This window comes from Mus musculus, chromosome 5 (genome assembly GCF_000001635.26).
Source record: "Mus musculus strain C57BL/6J chromosome 5, GRCm38.p6 C57BL/6J".
Taxonomy (NCBI): Eukaryota; Metazoa; Chordata; class Mammalia; order Rodentia; family Muridae; genus Mus; species Mus musculus.
In genome coordinates this window covers 139,317,940-139,336,631 of record NC_000071.6, presented here as the reverse complement: position 1 = coordinate 139,336,631, position 18,692 = coordinate 139,317,940, and the positions used below count along the sequence as shown (strand labels likewise).

Below are 18,692 nucleotides of genomic sequence, written 5' to 3'. Positions count from 1 at the left end.
AGTGATGGAGCAGCCAAGCCCTCTGACGACTGAGCCATCTCGTCAGCCATTTTGTTGTGTTTGACTTACTGAGAGATGGTTCACTCTGTAGCCAAGGCTGGTCTTGAACTCCGCTTCCACCTCCCAAGTGGAAGCCAGAATTAAATTCAGAGTCCTGCTATTTTCCAAGCCTTTGGTGTATCTCGTCAGCAAATGACAAACATACTTAACAGTCAAGAGCGGCAGAGTTTTAACGTTCTAGCGCATCACAGTGGCTCCATCCATGAGAGCTCCCCTGTCCACCCATCTCCACCGAGATGCCAGGAACACAGGGTAGCAATGTTGATGGCTTTGGGGACCGGAGTTGGAGGCTACATGGTTCCTTCCTGGAATCTTCACAATTACATTTTATAACAAGTGTGCATCACTTTTATAGAAACTATAAAATCCTTACTTGAAGGAACTCACTGCGTTGAGTAGTGTTTTTATATCCTCTGTAAATTACAGGCTGGTTGTAATTTCTCATCCCCTGTGGATACCAAACCATTTATTTCTCCTGGTGGTACATTGCACTGTGTGTGTGTGTGTGTGTGTGTGTGTGTGTGTAGTATGGGTTGTGCAGTATGGGTGGGTGCAGTATGGGTGTATACACATGTGTATGGGGTGCAGTATGGGTGTGTGCATGTGTGGGGATGTGCAGTATGGATGTGTGCATGTGTGGGGGTGTGCAGTATGGGTGTGTACACATTGTGGGGTGCAGTATGGGTGTGTGCACATGTGTGTGGGTATGCAGTATGGGTATATGCACGTGTGTGTGTGGTGCAGTATGGGGGTGTGCACATGTGTGTGTGGGTGTGCAGTATGGGTGTGTGCACGTGTGTGGGGTGCAGTATGGGTCTGTGCACATGTGTGTGGGGGTGTGCAGTATGAGCATGCTGGGCTTCCACAAGGCTCCCTGAACATCGTGTCATTCTAACATCATGGTGGCTTTGGCGAGAACCACTCCCATCAGTTCTTTGAGCATGCGTGTGCATTCAGAGGCCAGAGGTCAATACCGGGGCTCATTCTGCGGGGCTCATTCAAGCCACCATTTTGTTTTGTTGCCTTGTTTTGCTGGCCTGGAAGTCACTAAGTAAATTAGGTGGCTGCCCAGTGAGCCGAGTGTTCCCCCTCCCTTAGTCTCCTCTGCACTGTCTATGATTACAAGTGTTCACCACCTTACCTACCTTATCACGGAGGTCCTGGCGATTGAACTAGGACTCTCGTGCTTGTGTAGGGAGCACTTTAGCCATTGATTTATCACCCTGACCTCTCTTCTTTTATTTTAATTATTGATTGGATGATTGATTTTTTTTTTTTTTTGAGACAAGGTCTCACTATGCAGCCCTGGCTTGCTTAGAACTAGAGAACTACTTGCCTCTGCCTCCTGAGTGCGAGATTAAAGGTGTGCACCACTACTACTGGCCCTCTTTCTTCACCTTCTTTTTCTTCTTTCTCTTCCTCTTCCTCCTCCTCCTTGCCTTTCTTTTTAAAAGGAACACTTAGGGTTAAGGAGGTGGCTCAGTGTGCAAACTTGAGAACCCAAGAAAAATTTAGAGCACCTATATAGCAAGCCGGAAATGGCCACAAATGCAGCCATGTCTCCAACACTGTGAGAGACAGAGACAGGAGGATCGCCAGGGCTTGCTAGCTGCTAGCCTAGCTCCAGACTCAGGGAGAGACCCTGTCTCAAAGAAGTATGGAGAGGAGTGATAGGACACCTGACCTCCTCTTCCGGCCATGCCCATCCATATGCCACACACACAAAATATAGAACAGTTTTGAATTGCATTGTATGTATCCTTGGACAGCTGAATGCTAATCTCAGTGTCTTTCCAAGTTTAGTGTGGAAGATGATGATGATGCAAAGTAACTCTTAGATTCTAAGAATTGGGGGCTGGAGTGATGGCTCAGCGGGTAAGAGCACTGACTGCTCTTCTGAAGGTCCCAAGTTCAAATCCCAGCAACCACATGGTGACTCACAACCACCCGTAATGAGATCTGCCGCCCTCTACTGGTGCATCTGAAGTCAGCTACAGCGAGCAGGGTCAACCTGATCGAGCAGAGGTCCTAAAATTCAATTCCCAACAACCACATGAAAGCTCACAACCATCTGTACAGCTACAGTGTACTCATATACATATATACATATATATTTAATGTTAAAAAAATTCTGCCGGGCGTAGTGGCGCACGCCTTTGATCCCAGCACTCGGGAGGCAGAGGCAGGTGGATTTCTGAGTTCGAGGCCAGCCTGGTCTACAGAGTGAGTTCCAGGACAGCCAGGGCTACACAGAGAAACCCTGTCTCGAAAAAAAAAAAAATTCTAAAAATTGAGACGGAGTCTCACAGCCCAGACTAGCCTTGAACTCCTTCCTGCCTCTGCCTCTGGAATGCTGGGGATTACAGCCCATGCATGTTAACACATACAGCCAGAGGAAGTCTTGGTTTGAAGAGGCTCCCTGGGTAAATGTGTATAGCCTTCACCTGGGCAGGGAGGCTAAGGTTGGACCTGCCCACGGCTCGCTCTTAGTCCCCTCGGGCCTCTGTCCAGACAAACCCCATCTGTGGTAGGTGTGAACCTGCGCATCTTGTGCTCAAATGTAATCGTTTGAGCTGAATGCCCACAATGGGTGAGAACTTGGGGGGGGGGGTGTGTTATTATTGCCAAAGACATTAAAGAAGTTTCTATTAAGCCACCGAACAAGTGGCTTTGTCATAATACTAGGAATGAAATCGCAACCCCCTGTTCTGTCCTAGAGGAGTGAAATCAAATTTCACAGCTCTGTGCTTGCCCAGTGTTATAAAGTGGAGCGCCTGGGGCAGAAACCTCCGCCAAGTCCCTCCTCCTGCTGGTAGCCTGGGCAAATGTCACCCTCCACTTAATTTCTTCAGGGAAGACAAACATCAAACATCATAAAATCGTACCCACGGTGCCCTGAGACGTGGCTGAGCGACGAGGAGCCCTCAGAAGCCACCTTTTTGCAGAAGGGTGGAGGCTGGGAGTCCAGGAAGCGTGCTGGGCCGGGGGTTGGGGGATTCAGGGCCTGCGTGTGTTCCAGGATCCTGGATTCTGATCCTGTTTCCTACCACTGTCTGGTGACCCACATACCACAGCCAGTCACCTCGGAGCAGCCACGCACCATTAAGTACAAGGCCTCCACAGACAGTTCTACCCCTGCTTGTTGGGACCCCCCCCCCCATGCCCTCTAATGACAGCCTGTGATCCACAGAGTCTATAGCAGAAAATAACAACACGAGGCCAAGCACCACTTGCCTGCCATGGGTGAGTTCTGAGTGTGTCTTTGGAGGAGCCCAGGGCCGGCAAGCAGCAGCAGACCCAAGATGTCAGCAGCCATCACAGGACTTGGCCACACAAAGCCACCACGTACAAATCCGTGAACCCGGTCAGAGAAAAAGGTGGGAATAAAGCTAAGAGAGCATGACTCCACTCAGAGAAGAGACGCCCACCTGCTGTCCCATAGAGCTCCAGGCCCCTGGCCACCATAGTGTGAGCTGTGTACTCAAGGCCAGCCCTGAGGTGGGATGTGTAACCTAGTCAGATGGCAATGTCCCTGTGCTGACAGAGGATGGGACAATGTCTCCCTGGTGTTCCCTCTGCTATCTGGGTCTGAGGAACCTGTCCTGAGCATTTGCCCTGAAGGCGCCTCCAGCCTCCACTGCACCCTCAGGGCTCTTTAGAACGGGACCCCTTTCACCACACCTCTGACTAGCAACCTGATCTGGTTGGGCCTCACCTTGTTCTTCCTCTCAGAGGGCCCTGTACCACCTTCTTTTGTACCAGAGAGAAGCCTGTCCCCACCCCAGTCCAAAGGACAAAGGAGCTGGGGCCCAGCCTGGTCTGGAGAGCAGTGTGGAGCCACTAGCAGAGATAAGAGTGGAGGGCCAGGCACACATGCTCGCCAACTGGAGACCAGGGCTAGGGTCAGAAGGGAAACCTCATGCCCCACCGTGGGCAGGAATAGGGCCCCAGCTGAGGCTGTGGGGGGCACAGGAAACCTGGGATCCACCAGGCCTGGCCAGGACACAGTAGCAGTATTAGCCATGTAGGTATCAAGAGTGTTTGGCCATGGTGACACCAACCAGTCTGCACCCCACAGCACAGGGTCAGCTACCACCCAACTCGCCTCAAGTCCAATCAGCCCACTCAAAATTGTCACCATGATTTTGTCCCAAGTGCCAGCCAGGCCCGAGAGGTATTCAGCCAGGACTCAAGGGCAGCAGGACACTGTCTCATGGTCCCGTCTCACACACAGCCTTTGTGAGGACTCTGCAGCAGGGGCACAGCTTCCGGTCTTGCTCGGTGTTAGATTTAAAGAATTGGAGAGACCCTGGCTCAGACCACCTGGTGGGAACTGGCTCAGCAGGACTCTGAGATGCTTCATGCCAGCAATGCATCTGGACCCAGGAGCTGACCCTAGGTCCTGAGTTCGAACCTGGGAATCAAGCCTCAAGCATTGGGTGGCAGGAGAGGACAGGGTGTGGTTCCACGCACCTGTGATCACAGAGGCAGGTGGCTCACTGAGTTCGAGCCCAGCTTGGTCTATATAATGAGTTCCAGAATAGCCAGGAATATAGAGAGGACCTGTCTCTACTCTTACCAACCCCTCCCATCCCCCACTAATATCAAGGAAGAAGGAAACTGTCCTTCGCAACAGCGGTGCTGGCACCTGGAGAAAGGAAACGCTGTGTTTTATCTCCCCCTGCTGGCAAGTGTTGGCATTGCAGCCCTTGCGAGGGTCACTTGGAGGACACTGCCTTGAGCTTTCTTCAACTTTTCCTTGAGACGGAGCCAGTTTGCATGAAACCTTAAAATCTGCTGCTCAGGAGCAGTTTCTGCCAGGGCCGGGAGAAGGGGAGGGTCTTCTGGCATTTTGTCAGGAGCCTGTGATCCCAGAGCAGGTATGTGCACACAGCTCCAGAAGGCCCTTCATTCCTTGTCTTTTTGAGGGCCATGAATCATTGCCTCTGTCTACCTGTCACTCTTGTGGCTGCTCCCTATGAAGCAAACCGTGCCCCCCATCTCTCTCTCTCTCTCTCCTCTCTCTCTCTCTCTCTCTCTCTCTCCCCATTTATCTATCTACAGACAGAATTTCATATAGTCCAGACTGGCCAAACTTGCTATGTGCTATGTTGCTGAGGCTGACCTTGAACTCCTGATCCTCCTGCCTTCATCTCTCCAGTCCTGGGATTTCAGGGATCTTCCACCATACCCAAAGTATGTGTGCTGGGGTGATATCCTGGGCTTCTTGCACGCTGGGCAAGCACTCTACTGACTAGGCTACATTCCAAGCTTGAAAGAAGAATTCTAAATTCCCCACAAGTCCATTCTGTGAACCCTAGCATTCACGGCTGCCATGCCCTCTGCCCCACCCGTGTCTATCTATTATCCTTCAGGATAACTCCAAAGTGCTCCCTCTTAAACCAGCTTGGTCCCAGGTGAGGTGCTTTGAACCACTCCTGTCTGGAATCAGGGGTCCCTTGGCCCGGTCTCTTGGCTGTGGGAGAATCATGACCTGGCAGCCGGTGCCAGGCTCTCAGTAACATTTGCTGTCTCCTTTAAGGCTCCCTGGAGCAGGACTCCTTGGAAACACTCCTCGCTGCAGATCAACTTTCCACTGGGTTTTTCGGTTTCTGTTGTGAGAACAAAATGCTGTCTGTGGGGGCGGGGTGGGAGCAGAGTGGGGTGGGGCTGTGCTGATGCAGCGCTGGCTACCAGAGATGCTTTGGGGGAGCAGTAGCTTCAAACAGGGATGTTTTAAAAGCCCTTGCTCCCACATTCCAGTCTCCCATCACCTGCATCCGACCCTCTGTGGGAGGAAATCTCCAAACCCTGCTCTCCTGCCCCAGCCCCAGCCCCAGCCCCAGCCCCAGCCCCAGCCCCAGCCCCAGCCCCAGCCCCAGCCCCATCTCTGAGAAAGAGTGAAGGCAGTTAGAGGCTAGCTGAAATAAATGAAACTATGTCTCAAAACGAGTAAATAGGCAAAACCAAATGCATTTTGGGCCAGCCTAGACTACATGAGAGCAAGGTTTAAAACAAAATACATCATTCTGTATGCTAATTGAAAGGGATTTTTAAAAAAAATCAAATCCTGTTGGTCATGATGACTGTGACCCAGCAAGGCCACTCCTGAGGGAATCAGTCTGGTGGGGGGTGGAGTGGGAGCGGGCAATCTTCACTACAAGGGATAGGGGATCCTGCTCCCAAGCATACAGGGTTGTACCTGGGGCATTGGACAGCAAGATCCATTCAGCATACTGCTTCCAGGACCCCATGGCTTTAGGCCCTGAGGCCCCAGTTGACTAAGGGTGCGGCTCCAGTGGTATATGCCACCCTCGGAGGGTGGAGACATCAACACTAGGTCTCCAGCAGAGGCTGGGCCTTCAGCAGGTACCGAGCTAACTTCTGGAGAGACTAGGCATGCGTATGGGCCTACTGATCTGGACAAAGAGAAGGGAAAACAGAGGCAGAGGAGGCCCCCTGGGAGGTGGGTCAAGGCTACCTAAGCCATGAGACACCTGTGTGCAGCGCCCGAACTGACCAGCTCTTCCAGAAGTACATCTCGGCATCCTCTGGCCAGGGGTGTTCATCACCAGACCTGGGCTACCATCCCCCCAGGTAGTCCCAACTCTTTTGCCTTCCTCTCTCTTGGCTTGCAGGTACCACCTGGATGTCCGTCCCTGTGGCAAGAGCTCCAGACAAGCGTCTCAGGACAGGGTGAGAAGAGGCAAAAGAACAGGACACTGAGGGCAGAGGCTGCAGCCTGCTGCCCCAGTCCTACCTGCAAGAGCAACTGCAAGAAAGCCAAGCCGGAGTTGGCTGTTCGGTCCCCAATGGGGAGACTACATGGCTGCTGTCAAGACGCCACTAGGGTAGTTCTTCTTGGTCCATGCAGTCTTCTTCAGCCATTCCTCCAGTGTCACTGGCAGTTTGGCCATTCTTGGCTGGCAGACACAGCCCTGATCTTTGTGCATCTTTCCCCAGTGGCCTTCCACCTCTATCTGTGCCCACATGTCTCCTTTGAATGAGGCCTCCAGCCAGATTCCACCCCTGTGATGACCCTGTTTCCAAACACAGCCGCATCTGCAGGCACCTGGGTTAGGTGCCCCAATATTTCTTTTGGAGGGTGCAATTTATCTTGTGGCATTCAACAACTGGTCCAGGCACTGCTGTGGGGTTGCTCTGCAGTTCTGGGGTTCCACACTGACTTGGGGAATTTGAGTTCTTGGGCTATCTCTTCCCCTAGGGTTCATGGCCAGCCTTCTCACTACTGATTCTTGCCCCTCCCCACCAGAGAAGATGTCCACAATCAGATGTCTGCTGTGGGGTCTTTCAGTAGCCTGGCCTTGTCTTCATCTCCCTCAGAAACCTCGGTTTCTCTATCCTGGCCCGAGATTTGGGTTCCATCCAACTGTCCTTCGCCCTGGGTAGGCCACAGAGTCTCTCTATCCAGTAACTACTGTCTCTTGTGGGACATTGATGATAAAGCCGTCATCATACTGACTTCCTGTCCCATTATGTGTAGCTGAGGGAGGTCACAGCTCCCAGGAGCACCTGAGCCATGACACTAAACATTCATATCCAACAAGGGTACCTGGAAAGCAGATGCGTTAAAGGGTCCCCACCATTCCAACATCTGGGAGTCTAGGGTTGAGCCAGACTAGGGTACCCATCTCAGACTGGGGAACCCACTTTTTTGTTTGTTTGTTTTTTCAAGACAGGGTTTCACTGTGTAGCCCTGGCTGTCCTGGAACTCACTCTGTAGACCAGGCTGGCCTCAAACTCAGAAATCTGCCTGCCTCTGCCTCCCAAGTGCTGGAATTAAAGGCGTGCGCCACCACGGGCACATACTTTTAATCCCAGTACTCAGGCTGAGAGTTTGAGGTCATCCTGAGCCTGGTCTCAGAGCAAGCTCCAGGAAAGGCAGGGCTACACAGAGAACACCTGTCTCGAAAAATCAATCAATCAATCAATAACAAACAAGCAAATAAGAAGCCAAGCCACTGGGACTGGAGAGATGCCTCAGCCGCTCTCCTGCAGGGGATCCAGTTTCAGTTTCCAGCTCCCATATGAGCTCATAGCTGTCTGCAATTCTAGCTGCAGAGCATATGACACCCTCTTCTGGTATGTGCAAGCACCAGGCGTGCATGAGGTACACATATAAACATATAGACAAGACCCTCTTATACTCATATAAATTTTTACATCTTAAAAAAGAAAGTCGGGGCTGGAGAGATGGCTCAGCGGTTAAGAACGCTGACTGTTCTTCTGAAGGTCCTGAGTTCAAATCCCAGCAACCACATGGTGGCTCACAACCACCTGTAATGAGATCTGACGCCATCGTCTGGTGTGTCTGAGGACAGCTACAGTGTACTTACACACAATAATAAATAAATCTTAAAAAAAAAAAAAAAGTCAAGCCAAGAAGCTGGAAAGATGGCTGTCAGTAAAGTTCCTGTTGTGCTAGCATGAAGACCTGAACTTGGATCCTCAACACTCATGGAAACCTTGGCTCTATAAGTCTAACACTGAGGAGGAAGAACTAGAGCATCCCTGGGGCAAGCTGGCTAGCCAGCCTGGCTGAACTGGTCAGCTCCAGGGTTCAGTGAGAGACCCTGTCTCCCCAAATAAGGAACGAAGTGATAGAGGAAGTTACCCAACATCAACCTCTGGCCTCTACATACATGTGCACTGCACACACAATGCACATGTATACATGCTTACACCACACACACAATGAATCAAACAAGAAGCAGATGTTTCACCCCCCCCCCCTCGAGCTTTCTTCATGGCCCATATCAGTTCTTGCGTTGTGACCTTAGAAACAAACCCTGTCAGGGGACCATCAGCTTGTGATAATGAGAAAGGAAACTGTTGGGAGACAGGGCTCGCCTCTGCCTTCCTCAGAGCAAGGACAGCTGCCAGCACGGCTGGGTCGCACGATGGGACTTCTGGGTCCTTGCACAATTCCTTACTCAGGGTTTCACAGCACAAGCAGGCAGTGGAGAGGGGAGGCAGGGGGCTGTCACTGGTCCTTAGAGACCAGCTACTAGGCTGGAGTGGCCATCCTGACTTTCAACAGCTCTGGGCTCAGTTCCCAGCCTCTGAGCCTCTGGTGGCAGCTGCTTGAAGACCTACTGTGTGTAAGTTCCTGCACTCACTGGGTGCTGCAGGAGGCACTCAGCCGTCTGAGGCACTTCCTACCCAGTGTGGCCATATGCTCTGAGGAGGCAGACGCCTGGCCTCTGGTTAGATGCCCAACCCAGGCCTGGGAAGTGCTAGGGTATTGGGGCTGGGGTCTACAGCCGAGACCTGGACAGCAGAGGAGAGGACTGGAAGGGCAGAGAAGAGGAAAGCTCAGATGGGTGAATCATCTTTGCTGGCAGCAACACAGGCCTGAGACGGCAGGGTGCAGGCTCAGGCCTTGCTGCCTTTGAGCTGTCCTTGATAGGCCTCGGTCTGGCCCCAGGAAGGAGCTTCCTCACTGACAATTTGTTCTCTTTAGGGAGATGGGGTCTGTGTCTCTTTGTCTCTCGGGTTTGCTGTCACTCTAGTTCTGTCATGCATACGTGTGCCTCAGTTTCCCTGACTATAAAATGGGGGTTGAATAAGAAAGCATAGGTGGCACTCCATGCTTGTTATTTGAGCACTCAAGAGACGGTGGCAGGATTGCTGCAAGTCTGAGACTGACTGGATTACTAGAGACCTGGGACACAACTACTACCATTAGTCTATTTTTGTCTTGATTCTGTATTTTTGTTGCTTGTTTGTTTGTTTGTTTTTAAAGACTGGGTCTCGTATAGTCCAGGTTGTTCTCCTCATACTAGATGTGTAGCTGAGGATGGCCTTGAACAGCGGATCCTCCTGCCTCGACCTCCTGGGCACTGAGAGTAGAGGCATCCGTCAGTACTCCTAGGTTCTGTGGTGCCGAGGACACAATACGCAGCTCGGTGAATGCTGGGTAAGCTCTCTATCCATTGAACCACTTCCCCAGCCCCCAGCAGTCTGCATTTTGCTTCATTCTCCAAGCTCCTGCTGTGTGCCAGGTCTGGAGCCAGGCTCCAGTAGGCTTCAGGAGAAAAACATTAGATCCGTTAAACAACAAGCCTACAGCGCCACCGGCCTCAAGACCTCCAAAATGTGCATTGGGGCAGGTTGCATGTTCTGTCTCCTGATCCCAAAACAAGTTCTGCAATGGCATGACAGCCAGGTCAGGAGGGACAGATGCCCCTGGCAAGACAACAGCCTCAGCAGAGGGCCACCAGGTGGAGTCGGCCAGGATTGCAAACGTTCATGACATCAAAGTAGACACTCAGAAAGACAATGTGCAGTAAAGCAGCATGACATACGTGGTGGGACAAAACGGACCCTTCCTCCCCAGGAAGCAAGAGAGAGCATAACGAAGAGGCTAGGGTCCCAACAACCTAACTTCCTCCCAGTAGCCCTGACCACACTATAGCATCACCGTGGGGACTGTGCCCTTAACCCAGGGGCCTTTGCGGGGCAGGGAACACTGTGGGGCCAAATCATAGAGCAACCAACACCCTGGCTGTGACATATTAGCAGGAGTAGACTCTCAGGAGGCTTTGGAGATGGCTTTCATTTCTCAGTTGGGTGTGGCCATTGGCTTCTAAATGGCTACTATTGCGTTTATAATGGAGAAAATGGAATTTGAAAAGAAATGCTAGGGCCAGTTAAAGAAGCAGACACCCGGCTCTGGGAGGGAGCGGGCCAGAGATCAGGAAGGGTGTGGCCAGTTCTTGTCCTATCTCTTGGAGATGAGACTATAGACTTGGACACGTGTGAGGGTGGAGCCCTTCGATCCTTTTAGTACTGGAATTTGTCATTCATAGGTAGGGCTAGCCTGAGCTGCCCGCGACCTCAGCTTCAACCCAACAGGCACGCTTGCGTGTTGGGTGGCCCATCCTTCCGCAGCGCGGGTTCCCTGCGACCCCGCCCCAGGTGGACCCGTTGAGGCCGGGCTCTCCAAGAGGCCGCTCCCTGTCCGCGCCGCTGGGGGCCGCCCGCGGGCCGCGCCGTCCCGGGCGCGCCGTGCGTTACTCCCCGGTCCCCGCGCGCGCAGCTCCGCTCAGGGCGGCCCCGCGCGGCGACACGATCGGGGCCGGCGCGCGGGCTGAGCGGTGGCGATGGCGCAAGGCGGGCGGCGGGCGCGCGGCGCGGGGCCCTAGCGGGGCGGGCGTGCTCGGGACGGCGCGGTGGCCGCGCAGCCATGGCCGGGGAGCGGCGCCGGGCGCTGCTGGAGCTACTGACGCGGCCGGGGAACACGCGCTGCGCTGACTGCGGAGCCCCGGGTAGGTGCGGGACGGGCGGAGGCGCGGGGTGCGGCCGGGTGGACAGGACTGCGTGGGGGGCGCGGGGGATGGGGACGCGCCACGCGCTGGGTCCTGGCTGGGTTGGGGCGCGGCCCGGGTGCACCTGCCGGCGTCAGGGACTGGCAGTGGTGAGGCGCAGCATCCGGAGGGCACCTCGCGGGCTCCGTGCGACCTGTGCCGCCGACTCCCCTCCCCCGCCGGGCTGCGTGTCACGCTGTCACCCGCAGCCGCCTCCCCTCCCCAGCCTTGCGAAACCTTGGCGTCTCGGGGTATTAAAAAAAAAGAGGAAATCAGCAGGGGCGGTTGGCTTGCAAGGAAAGCGGCCAGTGAGCCCAGGGTGTCTGCCAGGGAGTATGGGGTCCACCTGGTTCCCAGCTACCTGGAGATGACGTCATGGCATCCCTGCCTGGGGCCACCGTCTTGTACAGACTCAAGGCTGGGGGAGGATGCAGAGCCTTGGGTGGCCCTGTGAGGACATTCTGGCCATGTGCCTTTGGCTCTCTCTACCTAGCTTCTCTGGGATCAGGACAGTCGGGGACAGGTGGGAGTCATAGACGCATATGTCAGACATCTTCCAGACTTTGTCCCTTGGTTGCTCCAGGTTTGGAAGGATTTGTAGGGGCCAGAACACAGGGGCTCAGGATTGGCTATGGAAAAAGGGCCGGGTTCTCTGACCAGCTGGCAGGCTCTGAGAGCTGGCCCTCCCAGGCCGATCCTATCTGGGTATGCAGGTGGGGACAGGGCATTTCAGGGATATCAGGGGGCCCTAGCATGAACCCCTCAGAACATACCAGGAATCAATTCCTTGGGGACTTAACTCTATCTCCCTGAGATGCAGGCGGAAAGCCTGCAGTCTGTAAATAGGACCTCCTTCCCATCTCTCCCCCACATCCCCGCCTCTGGGCTGAAGAGTGCCAGCCTGAGGCTGAGAATCTGCTAGCCAATAGTAAGTGCATGCCACCCCAGGGGCCCTGGTGTCCCTGGGAGGAGACATTGACCAAGCTTCAGTGGGAAGTAGGCAAGATGAAGTAGCCCTTTCCTGGTCTCTTGGGGCACCGCAGGGCCCTGACGGTGGTGCAGCGGGGTGGTGCCTCCCTGGTGCTATGTGGTACTGCTGCCAGCTGGCCTGGCTCAGTGGACTCTCCCCACCTCCCTCTCTCAGACCTGCCTTTCAACTTGTTTAGGAAAGCTGGCTATGCTGGAGTCCCCTGTAAGGAGGGCTGATGGGTTGCCCAGCTTCCAAGCCTGACTTGTGGGGGGGGGGCAGCAAACCCCACGAGAGAAGCTGGCCTAACCTCGTATTCCTTGGCCACCCAGCCAGAACAGCTTTTACTTTCCCTAGACCTCCTGGCCTGAGCAGGAGGAAGAAGGGGCTTCCAGAAGGCTCAATAGGAACCACCCTACACCATTCACCTATGTAATGTCCTAGCAGCCCTTTAGCCAGTCCCAGGCCACTGGCTGCCGCAGCTACTGCCCTCTTGGGGCCCAGCCCTTGCTGGCTGTAAGCCAAGCTGCCCATTTTCAGACTTGCCTTATAATAACAGCTTGTTTCTCCCCCTCCCCCACCTGCGAGGCAGATTAAGTATGAGGCTTGTTTCCATTTTATGAGCAGGGAAACTGAGGCCTCAACAGCTTGAACTCACTTGGGTGTCCACAGGCTGCCTGGGTTTCCTGATGCCCACTCGGGGCCCACACGCACTGTCTATACAAACCTCCCATTTTTGCCTAGCTCCTGGGCTCAGCCACAACGCCTGCCTCGTGACTCCGATGGCAGGTCCGCACAGGCCCCCGGTGCTTAGTAGGTAATTGGGTCTTCCTGTGTTCTGTGATGCTGTTCTGGAGTCTCCTGTCTTGTGGTGGCCTTGTTGAGGTGGGGAGACATGTGTGTTCCATGTGGTCCTCTGGATTGGCTCATGGGTGTTCTTGACCACTCCAGGGGGATCAAGGGTACCTTGGGGAATAATGACATCTTCTTAGACAGCAGAACATCATGGCAAGCCCAGGTCACCTCTGACCATCAAGGCTCCAGGGCAGCCTTGAGCAGTCTCACCCGGCTGTGGGAAAGCACCCAGTGAGCCTCACCCCAGTCTGTATCTTGACGTTGGGGTCCATCCATCACCCACCACAGATATTTTCTCACCCCAGGTATAGTGGGCTATTGACAGGGAGGACCCTTTTCCTGAAGACTCCATTGGAGTCTTTGTCCTGTCAAGGGCTGTGTATAACTCACCCTCAGCTATTGTGGGGTGCTGACAGGGCTTAGCTCATTCTCTTTCAAGACTCCATTGGTATCCCTGTCCTGCCAAAGGCTGTAGGAGAGGGAGGGTGTGTTGTGCGTCTCCCAAGCTGTCCGTGAAGGTGGCAGGTTCTCTCTGCAAGCATCTGGCCATTGGATGGCCTGGACGACTTTAGAATCACTCGTTCTTGCTTAGATGCTGGTGAAACCTGCACTCTCAGGAGCCCTGACCTGCAGCTCTGGAGGGCTAAGGGAGAGGAAGGAAGTGCTTGCTTCTAATTAGGCCCAGAGCTGCCGCTTGACACTGCCCCTGGGCTGCCGATCCAAGCTTCTTGAGGTCCCAGACAAAGGGAATGAACCTAGGGCCAGCAAGAGGTGAACTCAGACGCGGGTTCCTCATTACATTTGGAGGCTTTGGGGGAGCTCAGAAATGGCTCCTGGTCCAGCCCTCAGTACAAAAGGTTTCCAGAATAAGGTTCAGGTTAGGAGAGGGTCCCTCTGTATGTGTTTTAGAGAGGGAGAATCCAGGACTGAGATGTGGGTCTGGTGGACTACCCTGTGTCTAAAGCAGTGGCCCAGAGGTTCTCCCCCCACCCCTTTACCTGTTGTGTTGCAGATAGAATTCAGGGCCCGAGATATACTAGGCAGGAGCTCTACCATTACATCATACCTTTAGCTCCTCACTGGGGGATTCTAGGCAGGTGCTCTACCACTGAGCCACACCCCCAGCCCCTCACTGGGGGATTCTAGGCAGGGGCTCTACCACTGAGCCACACCCCAGCCCCTCACTGGGGGATTCTAGGCAGGGGATCTATCACTAACTTATATTTGTTTTTTTGTTGTTTTGTTTTTGTTTTTGTTTTTGAGACAGGGTTTCTCTGTATAGCTTTGGCTGTCCTGGAACTCACTCTGTAGACCAGACTGGCCTTGAACTCAAAAATCCGCCTGCCTCTGCCTCCCAAGTACTGGGATTAAAGGCATGCTCCACCACCGCCCGGCTAACTAACTTATATTTGTAACTCTTTCTTTAAACTTTATATTTTGAGACTGTCCTGTCCCGGCAACAAATTTGCTTTATAGCCTAGCTGTAATGTTCCTGGCTTGTTTTCCCAAGTAGGTGAGATTATAGGTATGCACCACCAAGCCTACTTGGTGTTTGTGTGTGTGTGTGTGTGTGTGTGTGTGTGTGTGTGTAGTGTGGTGTATATGTGTGAATATGGCTAAATATATATGTGTGTATATGTACAGACATACTATTCTATTTTTAATAACATATTTATTTCTATTTTATGAACATTGGTTGGTGTTTTGCCTGTGTTTGTGTCTGTGTCAGATTTCCTAGAACTGGAGAACTGGCATTTACAATTATAAACATCCAGGTAGGTGCTGGAAATCGAACCCATGTCCTCTGGAAGAGCAGCCGGTGCTCCTAAACACTGAGCCATTTCTCCAGCCCCCATCTTAACTATTTTTAACATGCAGTTTGGAGACACGAAGCATATTCACAATTTTGTGCAACTGTTACCAGCATCCACTACCAAGACGCCCTCATTTTTCTCAGCTGAACTCCTTTTATACATTAAGCACTAGCTGTCCCCCCCACTTCTCTATTCCCGAGACCCGCCATTCTGCTTGGTTTCCCAAGGGATCAGACCCTCCAGGAGCCTTCTCTGAGTAGACTCACACCACATTTTTCGGGTCGGGGTTCTGGCTTGATTCATTTGCTCGTGTGAGGGCAAGGCTCAGCAGTGCTGGGGCAGGTGTCAGAATGTTCGCTTTTTTTAGAGCAGAGTAGTATTCTACACTATGGTGTCCATATTGTCGTTAGCCATTCACCTGTATGGGACAATGTTGGTTGCTAAAGCTCCACTGTCCCTGGGTGGGACAGTGCTGGTGCCAATCTGTACTCAGGGTTGAGGACTGGAGGAGGCCTGTTCCTCTGCCTCAGCTCTGACCAGTCCTCCCTTCTACCTAACCCAGGGTTTCTCAACCTGTGAGTCCTCACCTCTTTGTGGGCTGCATATCAAATACTTATATTATAATTCATAACTGTAGCAAAATTATAGTTGTAGAGTAGCAATAACATAATTTTATGGTTGGGGGTCACCACGTGAGGGCATTAGGAAGATTGAGAATCACTGTTTAGGACCTAAGCAGTGTCCCCAGCCCTCTGTCCCTGAAGTATACTGTTGTGCTTGCTGCCTGGGGTTTTCCCAGAATGGACCCCTTAGGTTGCTGGGCCAACCACAAGACACGAAGGCTTCTCTCTGCGTGCAGGCATCACGGCCCCACCCACATGTGTCTTAAATGCCCATGATGACATCTCAAACCCAGGCCCCTGACACTTAGGCCACTGACAACTTTAGATTTAGTGTCATTTGGCAAGTTCTTTCTTGGCACCAGGCAGGGAGGTCATCCAAGGGTGGCAGAGAGCGGCCTGGTGCAGCGTGGCTTGAAGGCCTGAGAAGTGTGACTATGGGTGTGGAAGCCACGTGCTGCTCACAGCAGGAGAGGGAGCTGAACCTTTCTGGGATAGAGCCAGTCCTCCCCACCCCCCACCCAGCTCCATGCACATGTGCAGTGCCCAGGCCCGGGGAGACTGAGGCAGTCAGGGACTTCACACAGAAGCTAGCAAAAGATGCAGTGGGTGGAGCTGGCAGCAGGAGCTTGCTATGGTGGACGGCTACTGCCACATAGTTGGTAGGGAGCAGGGGGAGCCAACACCCCGACATTAACCCACAGTATCCAACAGAAGCTAGGGAGGGACATGGCCACTGGGCTAGCTGGTGGAGGCACCTGATCTGGTTCAGAGAGATAGAAGAACAAGAAAAAGGCATGTTGGGTGTATAGAAGGCTCCGGAACAACACGGCAGAGATGTAGGATGGTCTAAATTTAACAGCCAGTTGCATTGCATTTTTTTAAATAACTCTTATTATTTTGTGTGTGTGCATGGGTATGCATGTCACAGCACACAGGTTGAGGTCAGAGGACAACTTGCAAGACTTGGTCGTCTGTTTTCTACCTTGTGGGTCACAGGGATCAAGTTCGGATCAAGTTTGTCAGTAGACGCTATTACCTTGGGGCCACCTCACCTGCCTTGCCTTTATTTATTCATAGACGAGGTCTCATGTAGCTCAGGCTGGCTTGGAACTCACTGTGTAGCTAAGGGTGATCTTGAACTTCTCGCCCTCCTGCCTGCACCTCCCTCCCGCGTGCTGGGATTACAGGCGTGCACCAGCATCCTTGTTTTATGCAGTGCTGGGAATGAAACCAATGGCACCGTGCGTGTTAAGCAAGCTCTCCACCACGAGCTATGGATTCAGGCCTTCCTTTTTTTTTGCTGTTGTTTTTTGGTTTTTGTTTTTGTCGAGACAGGGTTTCTCTGTGTAGTCCTGGCTGTCCTGGAACTCACTTTGTTTTTTTTTCCCCCTTTGGTTTTTCGAGACAGGGTTTCTCTGTGTAGCCCTGGCTGTCCTGGAACTCACTTTAGTAGACCAGGCTGGCCTCGAACTCAGAAATCCCCCTGCCTCTGCCTCCCAAGTGCTGGGATTAAAGGCTTTCGCCACCACCGCCTGGCTACAAGCCTGCTTTTTAAGACAGGATCTCACTAAGAACCCTGGCTGGCTGGAGCTTGCCTTGATTCCTCTTTAATCTTCTGAGTGCTGGTATATCAGGCCTGCGCCACCACCATGCACAGCTATTTAAGATGGTCTTTGAAGGGTTCTCCCATAAAGCACTAATTCATGGTTCTGGGAGCACCCTACCTATAGGGAGGACCATAGAGGTGCTCCCAGGGGGTACTGGCTCAAGTGTTGTCACGGTTGCAGAGGATTCCGGGGGCTTGAACTTGGGACCAGGAAATGATGCTCACAAGGAGGGCACAGATTAGAAGAAGAGAGATGGATGGTGCACAAACTGACCCAGATTCCGTCCCTTCTGTGTGGTTTGTAGCTGCTGTCAGAGGCCGATAACCCTTGAGAAATACTTGAGAAGTTGAGGATCACAAATTCAACCCTAAGCAGCAAGGCTACAGACCAAGCTCGTGGCTAACCTAAACAACTCAGTGAGACTGTCTCCAAATAAGTAGAAAAGAGGGCTGGATTTTAGCCATGAGTTCTACTCTGTACTCAGGAGTCTGTGAGCCGGAGAAGCCAGAAGGCCAGTGTATATGTGCTGGTGCTTGCTCTAACAGCCACTGCGGGACTTGGCTTTATCTGCAGCAGTGGGAACCATGAAGCACAGCGGCCAGGAAGGGTCCCAGCTTTGACTATGTAGAGGGTCAACCGCTGATGTTGCAGACCAGAGGCATCCAAGAAACCAGGTGTGGTGGGCATAGGTCTGCATCCTGGCACTCAGGATGCTGTGAGGCAGAAGGATTGCTCTGGATTTGAGGCCAGCGTGAGTTACAAAGTGAGACCTTGTCTCAAAACTAAAACCGGCTGGGCGTAGTGGCGCAGGCCTTTAATCTCAGCAGTTGGAAGGCAGAAACGGGTGGATCCCTGTGAGTTCGAGGCCAGCCTCGTCTACAGAATGACTTCCAGGACAGCTGGAGCTACAAAGTGAGATCTTATCTTGAAAATGAATAAAATAATTAAGTAAATAAATATCGCCCCACCACCACCAATAAATAATCTGAGAGTAGCTGGGCTGGATGGTATTGGAGGGCAGAGCTGCCACTCAGAACGTGGGCGGGTGTTGGGATGCGTGGGTGGGGTTGCGCGTGCCTCTCAGGAGAGGCAGAACTGGGGCGCACCAGCATGTAGATGCTTCTTTCTCCTTTTTAAAAACCCTCCCAGCACAATTCGCATGTGGTAAAATTAACCGACTCCATGAAGACACAGTGGTGTCTAAAACCCAGTCTCTTACGGCGCCATCACTTCTAGCTGGTTCTTAAAATAGGTTTCGAGCCCAGTCGAGCACAGAGCAGGGAGCCTGAGCCCCTGTGGCAGTGGGGACCCAGAGAAGAGGAGTGTCAGGGTAGAGACTACGGAGCATGGTGTCTTCATCTGAATAGGAGGGGAGGCACAAGGGCGAGGGGGCGGGGAGTTCCACTCGCCCTGCCTAGAAGAGAGTCAGAGCCTCC

General features: G+C 52.9%; 1 protein-coding gene across 2 annotated transcripts in view; it reads left to right on the top strand.

Annotated features, from left to right (window-relative positions):
* Nucleotides 1-10,868: 10,868 nt before the first annotated feature.
* Nucleotides 10,869-18,692, top strand: part of Adap1 (ArfGAP with dual PH domains 1) — a 53,888-nt gene continuing 46,064 nt past the window's right edge. Inside the window, exon 1 of one of the 2 annotated variants that reach the window (XM_006504669.3) lies at nt 10,869-11,351. Coding sequence is in view for 1 of the 2 variants with exons in the window: in NM_172723.4 (NP_766311.2) it covers nt 11,270-11,351 (82 nt within the window). In the remaining variant the exon portion in view is untranslated. The remainder of the gene's footprint in view (nt 11,352-18,692) is intronic. The other variant, NM_172723.4, reaches the window with a different exon arrangement.